Below are 19,078 nucleotides of genomic sequence, written 5' to 3'. Positions count from 1 at the left end.
AGAATTTTATTTCCTATCTTTGCAATCTTGATTTTGATATTTTAATATTTTCTTTTAAAAGTGTCACATATCTAGTTGAGCTTCCCTCTTGGACACTCACCGTCCTGCTGTGAGGTGATGCCCCTCACTGGAACCCATCTGCTTTAAGCCTCCATAGTCTGAACAGAGTCCAGGCATTGTCCAAGACTTGGAATCTCTAGGCATACTCGTAGGGTGCAGTTCCTCTGCCTAGCACCCCCTTCTGAGAGCTGAGACCCTGTGGTCCACCTGCCTAACCCTTGGGACCAGTGTTGACCCCCTCAGACTCTCTTGTAGCTTAAATAGACCTCTTCCAGAGCTCCAGACATGGGGGTGCTCTCGTTGTACAGTTTACGTCTTCAGGGGTGCACAGACAGACTTTGCACAGGATTCTAAATCACCATGGCTCTTTACTTAACAACATGGGGGATACACATATCTAGACAAAATAATGTGTGCTCCTGTATGCAATTCCCTGTCTCAGTTCCTTGCCACTTTGGAGAGTTCTTTGGGCTTGGTCAAAGTCCTTGGGGTGCCCAGGATCCTTTGCCTGCAGCTGTGTGTCCTCTCTTCAAAAACATGGAGCTTTCTTTACCGAAGCTTTGTGTCATAAAAATAAAGGGAAGGGTAAACCCCTTTGAAATCCCTCCTGGCCAGGGGAAAGCTCCTCTCACCTGTAAAGGGTTAAGAAGCTAAAGGTAACCTCGCTGGCACCTGACCAAAATGACCAATGAGGAGACAAGATACTTTCAAAAGCTGGGAGGAGGGAGAGAAACAAAGGGTCTGTGTGTCTGTCTATAGTCTGTCTTTGTCGGGGATAGACCAGGAATGGAATCTTAGAACTTTTAGTAAGTAATCTAGCTAGGTATGTGTTAGATTATGATTTCTTTAAATGGCTGAGAAAAGAATTGTGCTGAATAGAATAACTATTTCTGTCTGTGTATCTTTTTTGTAACTTAAGGTTTTGCCTAGAGGGGTTCTCTATGTTTTTGAATCTAATTACCCTGTAAGATATCTACCATCCTGATTTTACAGGGGGGATTTCTTTATTTCTATTTACTTCTATTTTTATTAAAAGTCGTCTTGTAAAAAAACTGAATGCTTTTTCATTGTTCTCAGATCCAAGGGTTTGGGTCTGTGGTCACCTATGCAAATTGGTGAGGCTTTCTATCCAACATTTCCCAGGAAAGGAGGGGTGCAAGTGTTGGGAGGATTGTTCATTGTTCTTAAGATCCAAGGGTCTGGGTCTGTAGTCACCTAGGCAAATTGGTGAGGCTTTTTACCAAACCTTGTCCAGGAAGTGGGGTGCAAGGTTTTGGGAAGTATTTTGGGGGGAAAGACGCATCCAAACAGCTCTTCCCCAGTAACCAGTATTGGTGGTAGTGGCCAGTCCAAGGACAAGGGGTGGGATATTTTGTACCTTGGGGAAGTTTTGACCTAAGCTGGTAAAGATAAGCTTAGGAGGTTTTTCATGCAGGTCCCCACATCTGTACCCTAGAGTTCAGAGTGGGGGAGGAACCTTGACACTTTGTCTCTTGGACCTTTGCTGGTCAGCAGTGTAGATAAGGTCTTCCTATCCCACCCCCTCTACAAAAGCCTGCCCATCTCTTCTCTCTTTTGCCCAAAGCTTCCTGTTCCTATCTCAGTGAGTCTCTTGAGTTTATGTATCTCCCTACCAACGTGTGGTTCCTTTGTTCTGCTGTTGGTGTTTTCCACTCACCCAATGTCAGCTCCCTGCAGACAAGGAAGAGGAAAGCTTGAGCTAACCCATTGTCTCAAGGTGCTTCCACCTGAATAGGTGGCTATTAACCGCTAACAATTCACCATTGTAGTGATACAGTCCTTGTAGGCAAATAGTGGATTCCGCATCTGCATATAGTTATTCCATGGTACAACAATTCCATAACAATGACATAGCATAAACTGGAGTTCACAAGTAGCACAGATAAATCCCCCAAATCGTCACATCAAATTAAGGCTAATAGGGAAATAACAGTTAGTAGAGATCAAGAGATGATAGATAAAAGGTCTGCTATAGTAGGTCCAAGGCATTTCAATCTGCATACCCAAAAGTGGAGGCAACCACAATCAGCGGCCACTGTTGTCAATTCTGGACGTAGTACATGGTCCTGCTCAGTGGAGGGAAAAAGTCCCATTGCCATCAATAGGGGCAGAATTTGGCCCACGGCTGCAACAAAAATTGTAACTAACAATCCATTTTCTTTTCATATTGCTGGTGCATGAGTTCTCAAGGAGCTTTGAAGAAATAGTAAATTGCTTCTTTTCACATCAGAGGAAAGAAAAGAAACAGGAAACAAGTCAACATTTTAAACTGGGGACCTTTGTTACTGAACTGTAACTCAAATGTTGGATTTCATTCAAACTTTGTACCAATGTTTGTCTTTGCTTTTAGAGTAAATCTGGCCATTTTCAGGCCAAACCCATTTCCCAAGCCATTCTGATGGGAGGGAAGGGACAAAAACTGGATTTTATAATGGCAGGTGGTGGCAAACCTAACAATGGAGATGCTACTTCCCATCCATTATTGTCCCCAGGAACTGGAAAATGTACTGGTTACCTACTAGCCAAAAAATTAAACCTACAGGCAAGGGGCCGATCCGAAAGCTGGGTATGGGAGAGACGCCACTAACAAAGTCCAGGGATGACATCCTGGTGAGACGCTCATCCCTGCAGTTGCTAGATAGGGGGAGGGTGCTTGGATTCCTGTTAGCAGGTTGTGGAATCTTCTACAGGGCTCCATCAGCCTCTACCTAGTAGATGTCTGCTAAATTTGGAGCTCCTATCTGCAAGGAGAGAGATGCAGTTCTCTGTGCCTCTTCTTCTGTTGTCCTGTCCTCCGAACCTCCTCACTGCTGAGTTGGGTCTATACTGCTCTCCCCTCCTTGCTCTCAGCATATAATCTTTTTTCCCCCTTTCAACTTGCCTCAGGTGTAACTCCAGTCCCTGCCTCTGTTGCTGCCTGTAGCTTAGCCAAGCAGCAGCGTGAAATGGTTATGCTTTTTGTTAGTTCTGCCCACAGGAGTCTCGAACAGCTGCTGTGAACCTGACCCATCATGTTCCTTTCACTCAGTGGTGAGCAACAGGAGAGACACTGGGGCTATCTGTCTATGAACCAATGAAGACCACGCTGCATTAGGTTATAGGTTACCGTCAAAACTGTAAGGGTTAGAAACCTATTTTCTTAATAAAAGCCCAAATCCAGCAGCAATTGATGGCCTACCTCCTCCCTACTTCCCAGAGAAAGCTTCTTACACTAGCTGGAAGATTTTTCCAGGCATGATTCAACACTGTTTAGAGATGGAGAATAGATGGCATGGTCAGGATCAGTGGCTTCCCCAGTGCCACTCAGTGTGTCAGTTGAGGAGGCAGGGATAGTGCATAATGTTGGATTCCAAAATCCATATTTAGGCTCCCAAATAAAAATGTCCTGATTTTCAGGGATGCTTAGCACTTACATCTCCCATTACCTTAATCAGCAATTGTAAAAATAAGGCCACTTTATATTTAGGATTCTAAGCATGCATTTAAGAGTCTAACTTTAGGCACAGGGGTTTGAAAATTCTGGGATAGAGGCCTCACTCCTAGTCCTGCGCTCTGCCCACTCGTCCACACACCCTCCCCAGCTAAACAGCACTGACTACCAAGTACTAAGAAACCTCCTTGTGGATCAGACTCAGGCTTCTTGAAGTGATATTAAACAAACCTAGCTACAGATCTTTTTAAAGTATCTCCTTAGAAGTCTTTTTATGAATGTTGGCCAGATGCTTCAGAGATATTCATACTTCAGTCTTTGCTTGCAGGCTTGAAATTCAACTGATCTTAAATTCAGTGCCAATATTTGCAGTTGTTTAATGATAAACATGAGAGAGGCAGTAAAGGGACTTGAAAGTATTAAAGTCTAGGCTGCTTTGGGGTTTGTTTTTTTTAAAGTCCCTGCTGTACTTTGCATTGACGGAAGCAACGAAAATTACATAACTACCTCCTGGGGTAGGGTTTCTCTCTTTTAACACCAGAAGCACTCTCTGTTTCAAACGGCTGGTTTCTCTGGCACAGTGTGTGTTACATCCAACAGCAGAAACTAATTTTAAAACTTGATTCTTTGCTCAGAAGCCCTTTAAAACTCTGAAGGCATCATTCTTCCTAAGATTTTTTCTGCTTCAGTGTATTGCACTGATCATATATTTTGTCTCCTTGTGTATAAATATTTTATATTGGTTTTGCATTACAAGTGGCAACAGAAAAATACAATACTGTGCATTCTACAAAGTACTGTGTCACTTTATAAACATTCCTTTTAATACACATTCAGTTTATTGCTTCCAGAACTAATGGCTGAAAACCCATTTCCAAACATTGGAGGAGAAAAAATGGAAGTCCTTAGAAGGCTTACTGGTTGACACTGACAGATAAGCACTTTAAAAAGTTACCATAATGGATGTGCTTCTCTGGGTAGGGGGGGAGTTGGCCAATCAAAATTCAGTTCTTATTAGTTTATACCACCCTCTGTCCAGAAGCTGCTTTAAGACTGTCCCACCCAATCATAGAGATGGAGTCAGTTCTAGATTTGGTATCACAGCAGTTGTCAGTCATTCACATTACATGTGCCTGTGTTTCAGTTCACTGTGATGTATAAAAAAGGACTCATGAGTTTTTACAAAAACATATAAATAGAAAGGGAATATTTCTGCTAATTTTTTGTCTCAGAAATATCAGGAACATCAAATCTGCTCTTCCCTGTTTCTTGCTGGAGGGCTTCTTCAAGGAATCAGAGAATTGGCTTGGTAGGTTGGGCGCTATCTCAGCCTTTAATCAATAGGGTGGGTATATTGTGGGTATATTAAATCTTTACCAAAGAGAACTTTTCTCTCAACCATTTTTCAGGCATATGAGTTAAATGAATTTAAAGTGAACAAAACACAGAATATAAAACAGCTTGAGTAAAAAATTACTTCTCTGCTGAAGCGCTTAGATTTCCTTAATGCCTTAATTCTACTTGGTCTTCAGGCATTCGCAGCATCTTCTAGGATAAATTTTATAGGCAAGACCTTCATTACTCATTTAAACAACAAACACATCTAAAGCCTTTCAGGCCTTCTCTCTGCATTATAACGAAGCCAAAAAGGCAACAGACCAACCTTCTTTTCCTTTGCAGGTCACCTTTACAGTGAATATAATGCTAGTGAAAAGGGTTGGATTGACTCTGTTACAGTTGCTGTTAGTGTGAATGAAAGTGTCCAGCTTGCCTCTCAGAGCCCAGGTGGAGTTTGAAAGGATGACAGCTTTTTACTTGCAGACAAAGCATGACTAAGCAGGAGTCTGACCAGCAATAATATTGAAACCTCCCTCCCTCCTGCCCCCAATGCCATTATTAGAGTCACTTTTCAGAGTGAAACTGTACTTTGAAGTGTACAGATTATTCTCTGTTCTTTGCATGTGTGCCATTGAGATTTTTCTAATAAGAATGTGGTAGGGAAAATAAAATCAACCCTGCCACAGTGCAGGGGGGGTAGACAGAGGACCTATTAAAAATCCACTTGAACCCCAAATATTCTGTGATTTGTGACTAGTTACTAGTTTAATTTCATGCAGTCTAAAAAAGAGTTTCTGTGTAACACGAACATTCCAAAAGTATCAGAGATTACTCTAACCTCGTAACAGCATCAACATCATTGTGATTTACACAATGCTGTTGAATTAAATAACCATAGGTAAAACAGAAAGCCAGGGGGACTGGATGGTGAGGGGACTGAGGCACACTGGTAGGCAGAAGTGTGGAACGCTTCCATGCCACTGCCTGTGTGCTATGCTTGACTCTCCTGCTCCTCTTACAACTCCACTGAGTTCAATGGAGTTACTCCTGATTTACACTATTGAAAGTGAGAGACGCATCAAGTCTATTATGTGAAGACGAAGATTATAAGCACCTCAGGGCAGGGACTTTGTACAATGCCTAGCACAGTGGAGTCCTGGGCCATGCCTGGGTCCCGTAGGTGCTATCTCAGTACAAATAATAAATAAAGGTTCTGCAGGTCAAAGCATGCCCTCAGCGACACCAGTGCAAATCCATTAGCTTCAGCGGGGTTACATAGGTGTCACTGATTGGAATTGAGTTGCTGGGAAAGAATAGACTCCAGCTCCTTCTCTCCAAGCTGTGTTGGCTGTGCAGAACTAATGCAAATAAAACTGCAGTAAATTCCTAACATCTGCTGCCTTGAGTGAAAAATTATTCTAAATATACACAGAGAGGAGATCGGTTAATTCGGAAAGTGCCATTTTTACGCAGTCATTTTTCTCTTTTTCTCTCCAGCATATATGCTGTAAATGAGCTCTGCCATTCCAGTTTTTATTATCGCACAGTTGCTCAGGAACATTCAGCTTTCAGCCTTTGTTCTGTTGTTACTAGCATAGAATTCCACATCTCTGCTTGCAGTAGATGTTCCAAATAAGCTTACTGGAACTTCACTAACAAGAAAGTGCGTAATCTCCAGAGCAGGGAGCGTTCCAGCCAGTTGGTGGCTCTATCTGGCAACTGCTAGCATCTTAGATATAGCAAGGAGCTGTCCATTCTGACCATTTTAAATAGTGAAAATGACATCCAGTGTGGAAAGAAAATATGTTTGCCCTAGTTACAGTATTTGGAACAAGTTCATGACATGCATATTATGCCTGCAATATTTGTATTCAATAATCATGCAGAGATGTTGTAGGGAAAAGTGAGCAGATTTGTGACATGTTGCTGATAGAGTATTTGACAATATTTTGCCCATCCCTGGTGGAAAAGCAGCAAAAAGCCTATGACCTGTAAACAAGGAAAAAATGGCTTAACTGGGGTTTTGCATCCTTCTTTCTGTAGCATTATGCCTCCCCAGAGATTCTTGTCAGTGCTTAGTTCTCTGGTGAAGCTCATGGGAGGGGTTTTCCACACATTCGGTCCAGGCTGTTGTCACCTCAAACAGATACCTGTGCTTCCATGGACTACCTACCCTTTTTCTAGTATCTGTCTCAATCTGTACCAAAAATCTCAGTTGAGCCCCCCACCCTGAGACTGCTGTAGGGAACTCAACTGCTGGGTCCCCAAGCGTTTTAAATCTGGAGCCTGAACAGAGCCCAGCCACTGCCCCACTCTTGAGATCCCTAGGCACATTTTCAGGGTGAAGACCTTCTGTCTAGGACCCCTTCCTGAAAGCTGGAACCTGCTGTCCAGCTGCCGCCCTGCTGGACTCAGTAATGACCCTTCAGACTCTCCCAAAGTTTAAGCACACCCTCGCCTAGACACCCACAAAGACGTGAGCCATTTAACTCCCTCAGGATGCCCCTGGTAACAGTGGTGGATTTAGAGTTAGTTGGGCCTTGTGTTCAGCTTCATTTTTGGGGCCCCTCCTTGGGACCCAGCCAAGAAAAAGGACATTCTCTCTTATCTCCTCCCTGCCCCCGTTTTTCATTCTTTTTTTCTTCACCCTCTTCCTATAAATAATAAGAAGTAAATGAAAATAAAGTGAGGTACCTTGATTGTTTTTGTAGTCTAACTTATTTTTCCACAGACCACTTGAAAATTGCTGAGGATCTTGGCAGACCACTTAATGATCTTTCCAAATATTGTTTGTACTGTTAGCTAACTATTGTAAAGTTCTTTGGATAAGAAAGATAAGTTCTTTATATAAAAAAAAAAGGTAAAAAAGTTGGGGTGTGGGGACTGGCCAGGACTTAGGGTGCGGGAGGAGGCTCAGGGTTGGGGGTGCCGGGTCTGGGAGGGAGTTAGGGTGCAGGAGCAGGCTGAGGGTTGGAGTGCAGGGTCTGGCCAGGAGTTAGGTTGCAGGAGGAGGCTCAGGACTGGGGGTGCAGCGACTGGGAGGGAGTTAGGGTGCAGGAGCAGGCTGAGGGTTGGAGTGCAGGGTCTGGCCAGGAGTTAGGCTGTGGTAGGAGGCTCAGGGCTGGGGGTGCAGCGTCTGGGAGGGAGTTAGGGTGCAGGAGCAGGCTGGGGGTTGGCGTGCAGGGTCTGGCCACGAGTTAGGGTGCGGGAGGGGGCTCAGGACTGGGCCAGGGGTTTGGGGTGTGGAGCGCTTACCTGGGGCAGCTCCAGTTTGGTGCAAGGGGTGCAGGAGGGAACGTGAGAGGGTGTGGGGGGGCTGGGTATGTGTCGGAGGTGCAGGAGTCAGGGATGGCTGGGGGTGTGTGAAGTGGGTGCAGGAGTCAGGGCAGGGGGCTGGGGGTGTGGGCTGGGGTTGTGGGGGTGCTCCCAGCTCCCTGCCCCACCCCAGCCTCCTGTTCTGAGCGGCTCACAGCAGGGGGTTGGGGGTGGTGTATGTTTAAGGGGAATGCGAGGGCCCTGCCTTTGCTCCGCCCTGTCCCGCCCCCAACCCTTCCCGAAGGCCCTGCCCCCGCCTCTTCCCCACCTTCTCCCCCAAGCATGCTGCGGCCCTGCTCCTCCCACTCCCTCCTGGAGTGACCTGAGTGCCGGCAAACAGCTGTTTGACAGTGGGGAAAGCGCTGGGAGGGACGGGGGGGGGGGGGCGGGAATGTGGCACACTCGGGGGAGGAGGCGGGGAAGAGGCTGGGGAGCGGGGAGCTTGGCTGCCGGTGGGTGTGGAGCCTGCACCAGGAGCCCCAGGAGCCAGCAGGACCAGGCTTCTGCCCCTGCAGCTGCCCGGACCTGGGGCCCCCTGTCGTTGGGGGGCCCTGTGCCAGGGCACCCTGTGTTTTACTGTAAATCCACCTCTGCCTGGTAAGTGTCAAACCTGTAATACACACAGATGCTTTGCTTAGAGCCTAGCATGTGATTATTCTTTAACAGCACAAAACACACATAGTGCCATACAAAATAATAAACTCCCTATAAAGCACACGTTGAGTCACCAGGGTGCTGTGACCACTAGGCAGCTAACAATCTGCAAATCCCAAGACCAAGACTTACAAAAGGGATTCAAGTTTGGGCGTGCTGTTGATCATTTGCAGAGTTAAAAACCTCACAACAAACAGAACTGACCCTCCCTGGCTTTACTGTCAATGTAGAATTTTCCCCCCATCATCATTCCTCTTGATTTTAAGGCTATAGGCTGTAACTCTATACACACTAAAGAGCTTTTATTTTCTGTCTGTGACAACTATAAAAGCTGTGTGTGAGAGGGAGGAAATGGGGATTAAATCTTGTCAACATCGTTGAATTAACCCTCATAGTAAACACGATGATTTTGTTTGCAGGGAGGATGCATTACAAAACTGGAACAGTTCCTGGCAGATCACCTTTTGATAATGGGAGCTGTTGGCATAGGAGTAGCTTGCCTTCAGGTAAGTCCCACGAGCACATCAAATGCTGGGTTATTTTTCCAACTCACTAGACCCTCCAGCCTAAGAGGTACCTTCTTAACTAAAATTCCCTACCATCTCTATAGCTGAACTAGCGGTGGCCCCAGGGGAAGCACTAGTGTAGACCAGCCAGTGGTTTAACCAGTGTGCCATCTTCCATGGTCAAAGCAGGTCTTTGACACAGTTGATTGGAACCCCAGCAGCACCAGCATATTGTCTGCACTTCGCGTTACCACTGGCGAAGCTGAACTGCTGGCGGCAGCCATGGCAGGAAATTTGAGGAAAATAAGTCTAGCGTACACAAGGCCTGACTGTGCTTTTCTGTCATTTGTTCCTTGGAACCAGTGCTGTGGTTTCACTTACATACAAGATCATCTGGATTTACATGTAAAGCTCACTTTTTTAAACAGTGTGATCTTCGTCTAATAGCGGATATCTACAGCTGTGCTTGGCATAAATAGGAGATACAAGGGTTTCAAATTTGGGACTTCTGGCTGATGCAGCATAGGCTTCTTCTGATGCTGATCTGGACCATAGTTTCTTCTAACAGCATTTGCCTGGTTTTTCTTGGTTTTTGTTTTATTAAATAATAAATCAGGCAGTGACCTTAGAACAGAATTTTTCTGACTGAGTGGCTTTTGAGGCCAGCTTAAACCACTTTCAGGTTTTGGGGTTTTTTTAAAGAGTGAGCAGATATAGTAGCAGAGATTTCTCTATGAAAACAGCATGTATGGGTGACTAGCAGAGAACAGGTCATTATGACAGACAGTTCTTCAGTCTTTATGTATTTGGATGGATGGATGGCAGTCTTGAACAAAATATCATTTTTGTGGATGGGAGATTCCTTGGTCAACATGTTTCCTGTCTCTGGAGGGGAAAGTTTGTTTGGAAAACAAGCTCCCCCAGCCCCCTCTGTGAACGGAACAATTAAGTGAAACAGAGAGAGAATAACAGATCGTTTCAGGCGTCCAGGGATAGCAGCAGTTTACACTATTCAAGTGTCAAGTAGCTGTATTATCTTAAAAAATAAGAAAGCTGTCAGGGATCAGCTATAGTGGAAATGAGGCCGCAATATTCTTTTATCCTCTTAATTTACCTTTTTCCTCACAACTTGCCCCAGGGTTACACAGTAAATCACTGACTCACGGACAAAAGAACCCAGACTTCTGTTTTTTCATGGATGCATATATTTCAAGGCCAGAAAGGGACCATTGTGATCCTCTAGTCTGACCTCTTGTAAAACATAGGCCATAGAACTTCCCTAAAAGAATTCCTTTTGAACTGGAGCATATCATTAAAAATAAAATCAATCCAATCTAGATTTTCAAATTTCCAGTGATGAAGATCTACCAAAACCCTCTATAAATTGTTCCAGTGGTTAATGACCCTCCCTGTTAAAAATCTACGCCTTACTTTCAGTCTGAATGTGTCTAGGTTCAACTTCAAGCTACTGGGTCATATTATACCTCTGTCTGTTAAACTGAGAAGCCCATTATCAAATATGTGTTTTCTATGTAGGTAATTGTAGACTGTGATCAGGTCACCCCTTAATACTCTTAAGCGAACTAGATCGAGCTCCTTGCATCAATCACTATAAGGCATGGTTTTTCTGTCTCTCTGTCTTGTGTTTTAACCACTGGACAATGCTGCTCCCTTTGAAAATGTTTTCTCCCTTCTGAAACATTGGTGTTAGACTCCATTTCTCTCAGGTTCTTATAGCAGAACTACATGTATTTTTCTGCTCAAAGGTGGTCTAGTATAGCTTCCCTTTTATGTTTCACAAGCTGGAGACTCAGCAGAGAAAAAAAAAAGACAGGAAGTTTTAGGTCTACCTTAGATCTGAGATATTTTTAGGGGTCAGGGGAAATATCAGAAATTCCATGTGACCCCCTGGAACAGCTAATTTAGTATATGTTGCTATATAGAGGCCTGTGGCTACTAAGCAGGGACACCTGGGGAAAATTTTTTCCTTCAGTTCTTTGTTCAACACAAGATATTACTGATCCTGTGGTGTTAAATATGCAGGAGTCTTCCCAGAATTTATGGAGCTGATTCCAGCATGTGTGATGTAGAAATGATTTTGGGTGTGGACATCTCTTGTCCACTCATTATGTCTTTGTCACAATGGGAAATAGGCTTGTTTGTTTCCCTCCTTCAGTGGTTACTAATAGGTACCGCAGTACGCCCCAGGAAATGGTGTGTGGTCCTGCCCCATCTCTAGTCATTTTAGCAGCCGTGTTAAGGGAAGTATTTCTGATTACTCCTTATTGGCAGAGATGGGAGGATGTATTCCTAATGCCAGCCAAACAACTGCACAGTCCCTTTCCAATATGGGCACTGTAATGAATGGAAAAGAGAAAGGAAGAATCCAGGTTATTACAGCTTGTCCTGGAAATCCTCCAGATTCCATAAGTGACAAGGAATTGCACCATAAATCAGCATGATTCTCTTCATTTGGAACCAAGAATGAAAGTATTTCATACTGAATATTGACTCGAGTGGTCTCCAGAAAAAAGAAATTACAGTAAAATGACAATAGATTTTTAGAGTCCAGCAACAAAAAAAAAAAAACCCAAACATTTTCTCTCCAGGAAAATTAGATGTGTAACACATCCTATACAGGTGGGAAGGACCTATACAGAGTCTGGCTTAGGTCGGGTTCAGAGTGTCTTGGTACGTGCACAGCACTTGCAGGAATCTACATATTCTTGGGCCTTGACCAGCATGCGGGGCTGCCAGAAAAAATGGGCAACCATGTGAGAGATCTTCCAGTGGCCAAGGTGACCCACCAATGGAGCATCATGGCACTGCTGTAGGACCTCCAGTCAGGGGCACCATGGAGCATATATATGTTTGTTGAAGTACATTACCCCCATCTGTCATGGAATGGTACCTCTTAGCTCCCAATGGCAGGAGCAGTGCCCCTTGGGCCAGCGGGTCTTTCTTCGGGGAGGACCATATGAGAGAAAGCAGGTCTCGCAGGATCGTGGCTCTGGCAAAGTTACCAGGCTTGAAGAGGTAGGGGTGTTCAGAAGTCAGTTCTTCACTTTCCCAGTAATATTTTCGATTCCATGATAGAGCATTGGCTTTCCCATTTTGCTTTCCTATGTGGTAGGTAATTGTGAACTCAAACCAAGAAAAAAACAAGACATACCTTAGCTGCCTCTGGTTCAACACTCAGGCTTTGCGGAGGTACTTGAGGTTCTTATGGTTGGTGAAGACCCGTACTGAGCGCCGAGCCCTATCCAAGTGGTGACACCATTCTGCAAAGGTCTTTTTTTATGGTGAACAGTTCCTTAAAATGAAGGTGACCTTTAGCTAGTCAAAAGCGAGCTGGGCTTCAGGTGACCAAGTGAATTACATGGCTTTGCAGAGGTGGGAGGTCAGAGGAGTTATTCATCAGGAGAAGTTGGCAATGAAGCTCCTGTAAAAATTCACAAAGCCCAGGAGCCACTGAAGTTCCCAGAGAGTCCAGGGTGTTGTCCAGTTATGGATGGCTTCCACCTTCTGTGGATCCATCTGGATTCCCTCTGGGGAGATGATGTCCCCAACAATTCAATGGTGGCCTGTTCAAAGGTGTACTTTTTCAGTTTGGCATACAACCCATGCTTCCGTAGCCTCCCCAGGACACACCCAACATGATGGTAGTGCTGCTCTGGATTCTCAGAAAATTCCAGCATGTAATTGTGGTAGATAATCGTGCATTGGTCCAGAATATCCTTGAACATGTCATTTACTAAATGTTTCAAGGGCATTGGTCAAGCCAAACAGCATCCAGGCAACTCTGTGGCAGTAGCAGAGAGGATGAAAGGCCTACCGGTTTCAGCCCAGATAATCTTATCCTGGATAACCCAGGATGCTATGAACAGGTGAATGTTCCACCTCCTGCTGTCTTGACTCCTCAGTCCACGATAGCTCAGGCCTCTTCAGCACTGTTTCTGACCCAGGTCCTGATCCAAGACATCTGCAGAGCCACAACTTGGTCATCAGTGCATACCTTCTTCTCCCACTATGCTGTCACCCAACCGGCTCGAGATGACACCAGGTTTGGGAGAGCACTGTTGCAATCTGCATGTCCATGAACTCTGAGCCCACCTCCTGATGTACTGTTTCTGAGTCCCCTTATGTGGAATGGACATAAGCAAGCACTTGAACAAGAAAAAACGGTTACTAACATTTCCGTAACTGTTGTTCTTCAAGATGTGTTGCTCATGTCCATTCCATGACCCACCTGTTGAAGTTAGCCAGCAAGAAGGAACAGAGGGTGCAGGGCCTGTAGTGCCCTGTATACTGGCACAAGGGAAAAATGTGCAGCACGCACATACCTAACGTGGAAAGGAAATGAGCAACACATATCGAAGGACAACAGTTATGGACCATTTTTTCTCCATGTTCACTGAGGGTAGGACAGGAAGTAATCAATTTAGTTTGCAGCAAAGGAGATTTAGATTACATATTAGGAAAATCTTTTTAACTATCAGGATAGTTAAGCACTAGAACAGGTTACCTAAGGAGGTTGTGGAATCTCTGGCATTGGAGGTTTTTTACAATAGTCTAGAAAAACACCTGTCGGGGATGGCCTAGGTATACTTAGCCCTGCATCTGCATGCGCAAATGGACTAGGTGACTTTCGAGGCCCTTTCAGCCCAACATTTCCATGATCCTTCCTTAAGACTGCAAATTTTGTAACTTCTGTACCAGTAACTTTAGTCTGCAAAAGCTGGAGATGAATTTTCTTCATTCGAGTGCACACACATCTCCAGCAATGTTCCTTTTAGCCCCTTCACCTAAGAGCAAGCTGCAACACTAACTAGACATGCTGTGAAGGCAACACAGATATTCGGGGTCACCAGCATGAGCAGAATACACCCCAGGCCTATTTGAAGGCGGTCTACTCCTGTCCCAGACACTGACTAGCAGCTTCTTTTTTAATGAATAGAGTTTTTTGTTTAAAGCAAAACCTCTTGAAAGATACCGTCACATCCTTTATTCTTGAAAGTTCTGTCTTCCTTTTCCTGTAGGTCAAGTGAAATTTAGATAGGTTTAAAAACTGGGGGGAATAAAAACCTCTAGTGTGAGAAAGTTAAGAGCATCAGTTTGAAAAAAAGAACATATTAGCTCTGGACATATGTATAGCTGGGGCGGGATTCTTCAAAGCACTCAGTGCTGTCCTAGCCCTAAAATCAGCGTTGAAACCCCCACTGATTTCCACTGGAGCAGCAGCAGGCCCGTGGTGTGTGCTTTTGAAAATCCCACCCATAATGAACCTTGGTAGCGTATATTACATAGGAATACTGTGGTCTTCAGCTCAGATCAAACCAGAAATCTTCAGCACTAAAACCTCATGTGTCTCAAGGAGAACTGCCTGGGTGGCATGCGAATCCTCCATTTGGGGAGGCTGGGCACGCCCAGACCATAGCCCTGCCCCAAGGCTCATCCCCACTCAGCCTCCTTGCCCAAAGCCCTGCCCACGCTCCACCCCTGACCCTGCTTGCCCCCACCCTCCGGCCACTCACCACTCGCACATGCCTCTTCACCCCCTCCCCCAAGGGCCCCATGCAGGCAGAGCAGGGATGGGAAGAGGCAGAGGGTAGAAGGGGCCTTGGGGGGGAAGAGGACAAGTGGGAGCAGGACCTCGGGGCGGAGCACTAATGGGGTCACGACCGGGGCACCCTCCAAAGGCGGCGGCTTAGCATCCCCTGGCCTTTTAGACCCACCACCCATGGAGAACTGTGCCGGGGGAAATTAATAAGCTGTTATAGTCATCAGATCCAGGCACTCGCAGGAGACATGACGATATTCCCCAGGCCATTGTTTTATAACATACCATGCTAGCAATGATGTGTGGGTGCAGACAAATGCATCCACCGCATTGCTAGGTCAAATATATATATATTGCTTTCTTACTGGCAACAGCAATGACCAACAGCAGTGGTGCAGTTATAGCTCCACCAACCAGGAAAAAAGGAGGCATGCCAACTTTAGTCAGTGCTGGTACATAAACCTCAGCTTGCCCATTTTGGCCCAGATCCTCAAAGGTATTTAGGCACCTACCTCCTAATCAATGGGAGTTAGGTGCCTAAATGCCTTAGAGGGTCTGGGCCTTCCTCTTTACCTCTGCCTCCTGGAAATGTCAGCTCTCAGAAGAGGAAAAATGAAGGACTTGGTGAGAAGAGAATTAAAAGGCAGGGGAAGAACCTGCATCTGGGGGTGAAGAATCCAGCGCTGCAGGGATCACCCAGGGATCTAGTCACATATCTCCTCCATCCACCTCTGTTTCTCAGATGGAACCAGACATCAAACCTTTTTTAGCTTGGAGAGTGGGTTCTGTTTCTGAGATTGAGACCTGTCTCCCTTACACTCAGACAGCTGGGTCTCCTATTCAAATACCTCCAGCCCCTCACTGTCTGAGGCATTTATATTGACTTTCAGCTCTTTGTGTAGAAGCGACCAACTCCAATAAGGCACATCCCTGGGTGGTGGATAGGGGAACTTCCTGCAGATATGCTGGACAGCTGCGAATATTCAATAAAGCAGTTGCAGACCAACTGTTAGCATCTCTCAGTAAGGTGGGATGAAGTAGTTGGTGGTGCAGATACCACTATAAAAGACCACTTAGGCCCTATGATGCGGATGTCAAGCCAAATAAAGGATGTCTAAAAATAAGTCTTGCTGGGGCTTGTCAGCTTTGGCAGACAGCTCACTCAGGAGAGGGGAAAATCCAATTTGAACAGCTGACCTGTAAAGCCCATCCAACAGATAATACTCCTGTGAACTGGTGGCCACGTCACAACTATTCCAGAGGGATAGGGCGTTCCCCGCAAACGATGTATAACACGCTTGCCTGACTGTTGTAAATGGGCAAGGGCCGCTGAAGGTAAAGAAGCAAGTGAGTAATCGGAGTAAGCTCAGATGTGGAGGCAGACATACACACTGACTGGAAGAAGGAGGAGCTATCTGAGATCCTAAAGAGAAGAAGAGTAAATGTGTACAAGAGACCAGATGGAAAGGTTGAAATGCCAAGGTGCTGGAGGAGGATTACAAAATCTACTATTCAGGGAATTCCAACACCGCTCCCCCTCCCCCCAAACAGTGTTGGAGTTATTCTGGATGAAACCTTGCAGCATCATGTGATAGAGTTTACCCGAAGTTTGGGCCAAATGATGTGTTAAAATGTGCTGGGAAGAGGTAAGATCCATATAGTGAGTGACTATGCATCACAGGTATGAGAGGTTTAAAAGAGGAGGTTTTTTGGTGAGTTGTTGTGCCTTATTGGAAATATACCATCCAACGAGAAGATAATTATCAGAACAGATCTAAAATAACTGCAAAGGCTGGATATGAAATAGTCCACGGAGACCATGACATTGGAACCAGAAACTCATGGGGAGTGGTGGGGGCGTGGGCGGAGAAATGGCCCTACAGACTTGTCTGGCACTTGGCTTAGTGATCATAAACACACACTTTCAGAAGAGGGAAATCCATATCATAACTTATGCCAAAAAAGGACACAAGACCTAAGTTCCCTCTAAGCTGTGCGACCGCTTATTAAGCCCCGCGCAGGGGCTCAGGGCTGCAGTGGGGAGAGATGCCTCTCCCCTAGCCCCAAACCTGCCACGCCAGGGAGAGGCACCTCTCCCTGCCAGCCCCAATACGGACCTGCCGCAGCCGGGGGAAAGGCGCCTCTTCCCCCACCCAGACCAGGTGCTGCTGTGGGGAGTCCTCTCTCCCTGCCTTAGTCCCTGGGAAGCCTACACCCCAAACCTCTCATCCCCAGTCCCACCCCAGAGTCCGCATCCCCCACCACATCCCAATCCTGAGCCCGCCTCCCACACTCCAAACCCCCCAGCCCTACCCCCAGCACTTGAATTTTGTTATGTGCAACAATATGGAGGTGATGTGTGACACATCACCTCCATGTTGGCTCGCATAACAAAATTCATTCCACACATGCGTGGGAAAAATTAGAGGAAACAAGACTGAAATCTATTTCCCTTTAATAAGAAAAGACCGATCATGAATAATCTATTGTAAGGTAACACCCTATGAGTGCATTGGGAGACAGCACAGACCTTGCCTTTCTGCCTTCAGAATGCAGAGACCTTGGAAGCTCCGTAATCTCTGGGCACCAGAAAGGACTAGGTTGAGGAAATGTAAAAACAGGAATTAAAAACACTTCAAACCAGGAATAATGTGTAGATTTCTTGACAACACATAGGGAGGTGTGGAGGACAGTTGGTCCAAACTCAAGTCCTCTTTTCTGAAAACAGTACATGAAGTCTGAGGAGCGATGAAACCGGTGCCAAAAAGGATAAGAAGGGAAACTTGGTGGTGGAATCCTCAAGTTCAAGAATCCGTTGAAGGGGAAAAAAGATAATTTTCCAAAAATGGCAGGCTATTGGTTTGAGCTGTGATAAGATGGCACATACAGAGGCAAAAAAGGAGTCCAAAGGAAGTGTTGCAACAGCTAAAAATATGGCCTCCTCTGTAATCAAGTAGGGGAGGACATGAAGGAGAGAATACCATCGATAGACTTGCCAAGGCAAGAGAGAAAATGACAAAGGATGTGAATGTGTTTGCTTATATTACAAATGAATGTGGTATATTGCAAATGAATGTTGACTCAATCAGCAAAGTTCGGTGTGATTATTTTGAAAGAGTGATGAATCAGAAGAATCCAAGGGAGGAATTAAGAACATGTAAACCAAACCAGAGCATGACAGATTACATACACAAGACAAGGGTTCCAGAGGCACTTAGGAAAATGAAAAAGGAGAAAAGCACTTGGGCCCGATGAAGTACCAGTGGGTGCTCTGAAGTCATTGGGAAGGGAAGGCATTACATGTCTTATAAGTTCAGTTATATTCTTAAGAAAAAAATGCCATGTGAATGGCGTAAAGCTTTATGGTGCCTATTTTTAAACATAAAGGAGCTAGTTCACTGTGTGCTAATTATTACCCAGTTAAGCTGATGGCTTATGTCTGAAAGTGTGGGAGAAGTTTATTGAAAAGCATCTGCACAAAATGGTTGACATTTGGAAGGGTCAGTATGGATTCATGCCAGGAAGGAGCACATTTGATGCCATATTTGCGCTATGAATCCTCATAGAGAAGTTCAGAGAAAAAAGAGATGGCAACTGCATGGTTTTTGTGGACCTGAAAAAGCTGTATGCGCATGTACCAACAGAACTAGTTTAGTGCAATTTATGAGAGAGGAGCGCCAGAAGGATATGTCTGTCCTATCCGGGGTACGTATGACAGAATGACTACCATAGCCCAAACTAAATGGAGCTACAAGAGAGAATTTCCAGTGCACACTGGCCTGCATCAGGGGTCAGTGTTCAGCCCCTTTTTGCTTACAGTTGTCGTGGATGTGATACGTGAGAATACACAAAGGGAGTTGCCTCGGAACATGCTGTTCGCACTTAGCAGTAAGTCATCAGTGGAAGACTGTGAAACCCTGCCAGCCAACTTGGAGCAGTGGCAAAATAGTTTTGAGTGGGTTGGGCCAAGAGTGAACATGAGTAAGATGAGGCTAGGATAACTGAGGGAGGAGGACTTACCATAAAAGGTTATCACAGTCAGAGAACTTAGAAGAGTGAAAAAATTTAAATACCTTAGATCAGTGCCCTTCTGAGTGATGCCCAGCATCGTATTAAAGCTGTGTGGAGCAAATGTGGAAGCTGAACCCAGTTCTCTGATAAAAAGATGCCAATACAGGTAAAAGGTAGAGTGCA

General features: G+C 45.3%; 1 protein-coding gene across 1 annotated transcript in view; it reads left to right on the top strand.

Moving 5' to 3' along the window:
• The window catches only part of TSPAN11 (tetraspanin 11), a 138,992-nt gene that overhangs the window by 97,521 nt on the left and 22,393 nt on the right, over nucleotides 1-19,078 (top strand). Inside the window, exon 6 of the mRNA XM_077807405.1 lies at nucleotides 9,238-9,324. Within this exon, the coding sequence (XP_077663531.1) occupies nucleotides 9,238-9,324 (87 nt within the window). The remainder of the gene's footprint in view (nucleotides 1-9,237; nucleotides 9,325-19,078) is intronic.

Source organism: Eretmochelys imbricata, chromosome 1 (genome assembly GCF_965152235.1).
Source record: "Eretmochelys imbricata isolate rEreImb1 chromosome 1, rEreImb1.hap1, whole genome shotgun sequence".
In the NCBI taxonomy this organism is placed as follows: Eukaryota; Metazoa; Chordata; order Testudines; family Cheloniidae; genus Eretmochelys; species Eretmochelys imbricata.
The sequence above is the reverse complement of the archived record's forward strand: the minus strand, read 5'-3'. Positions and strand labels throughout refer to the sequence as shown.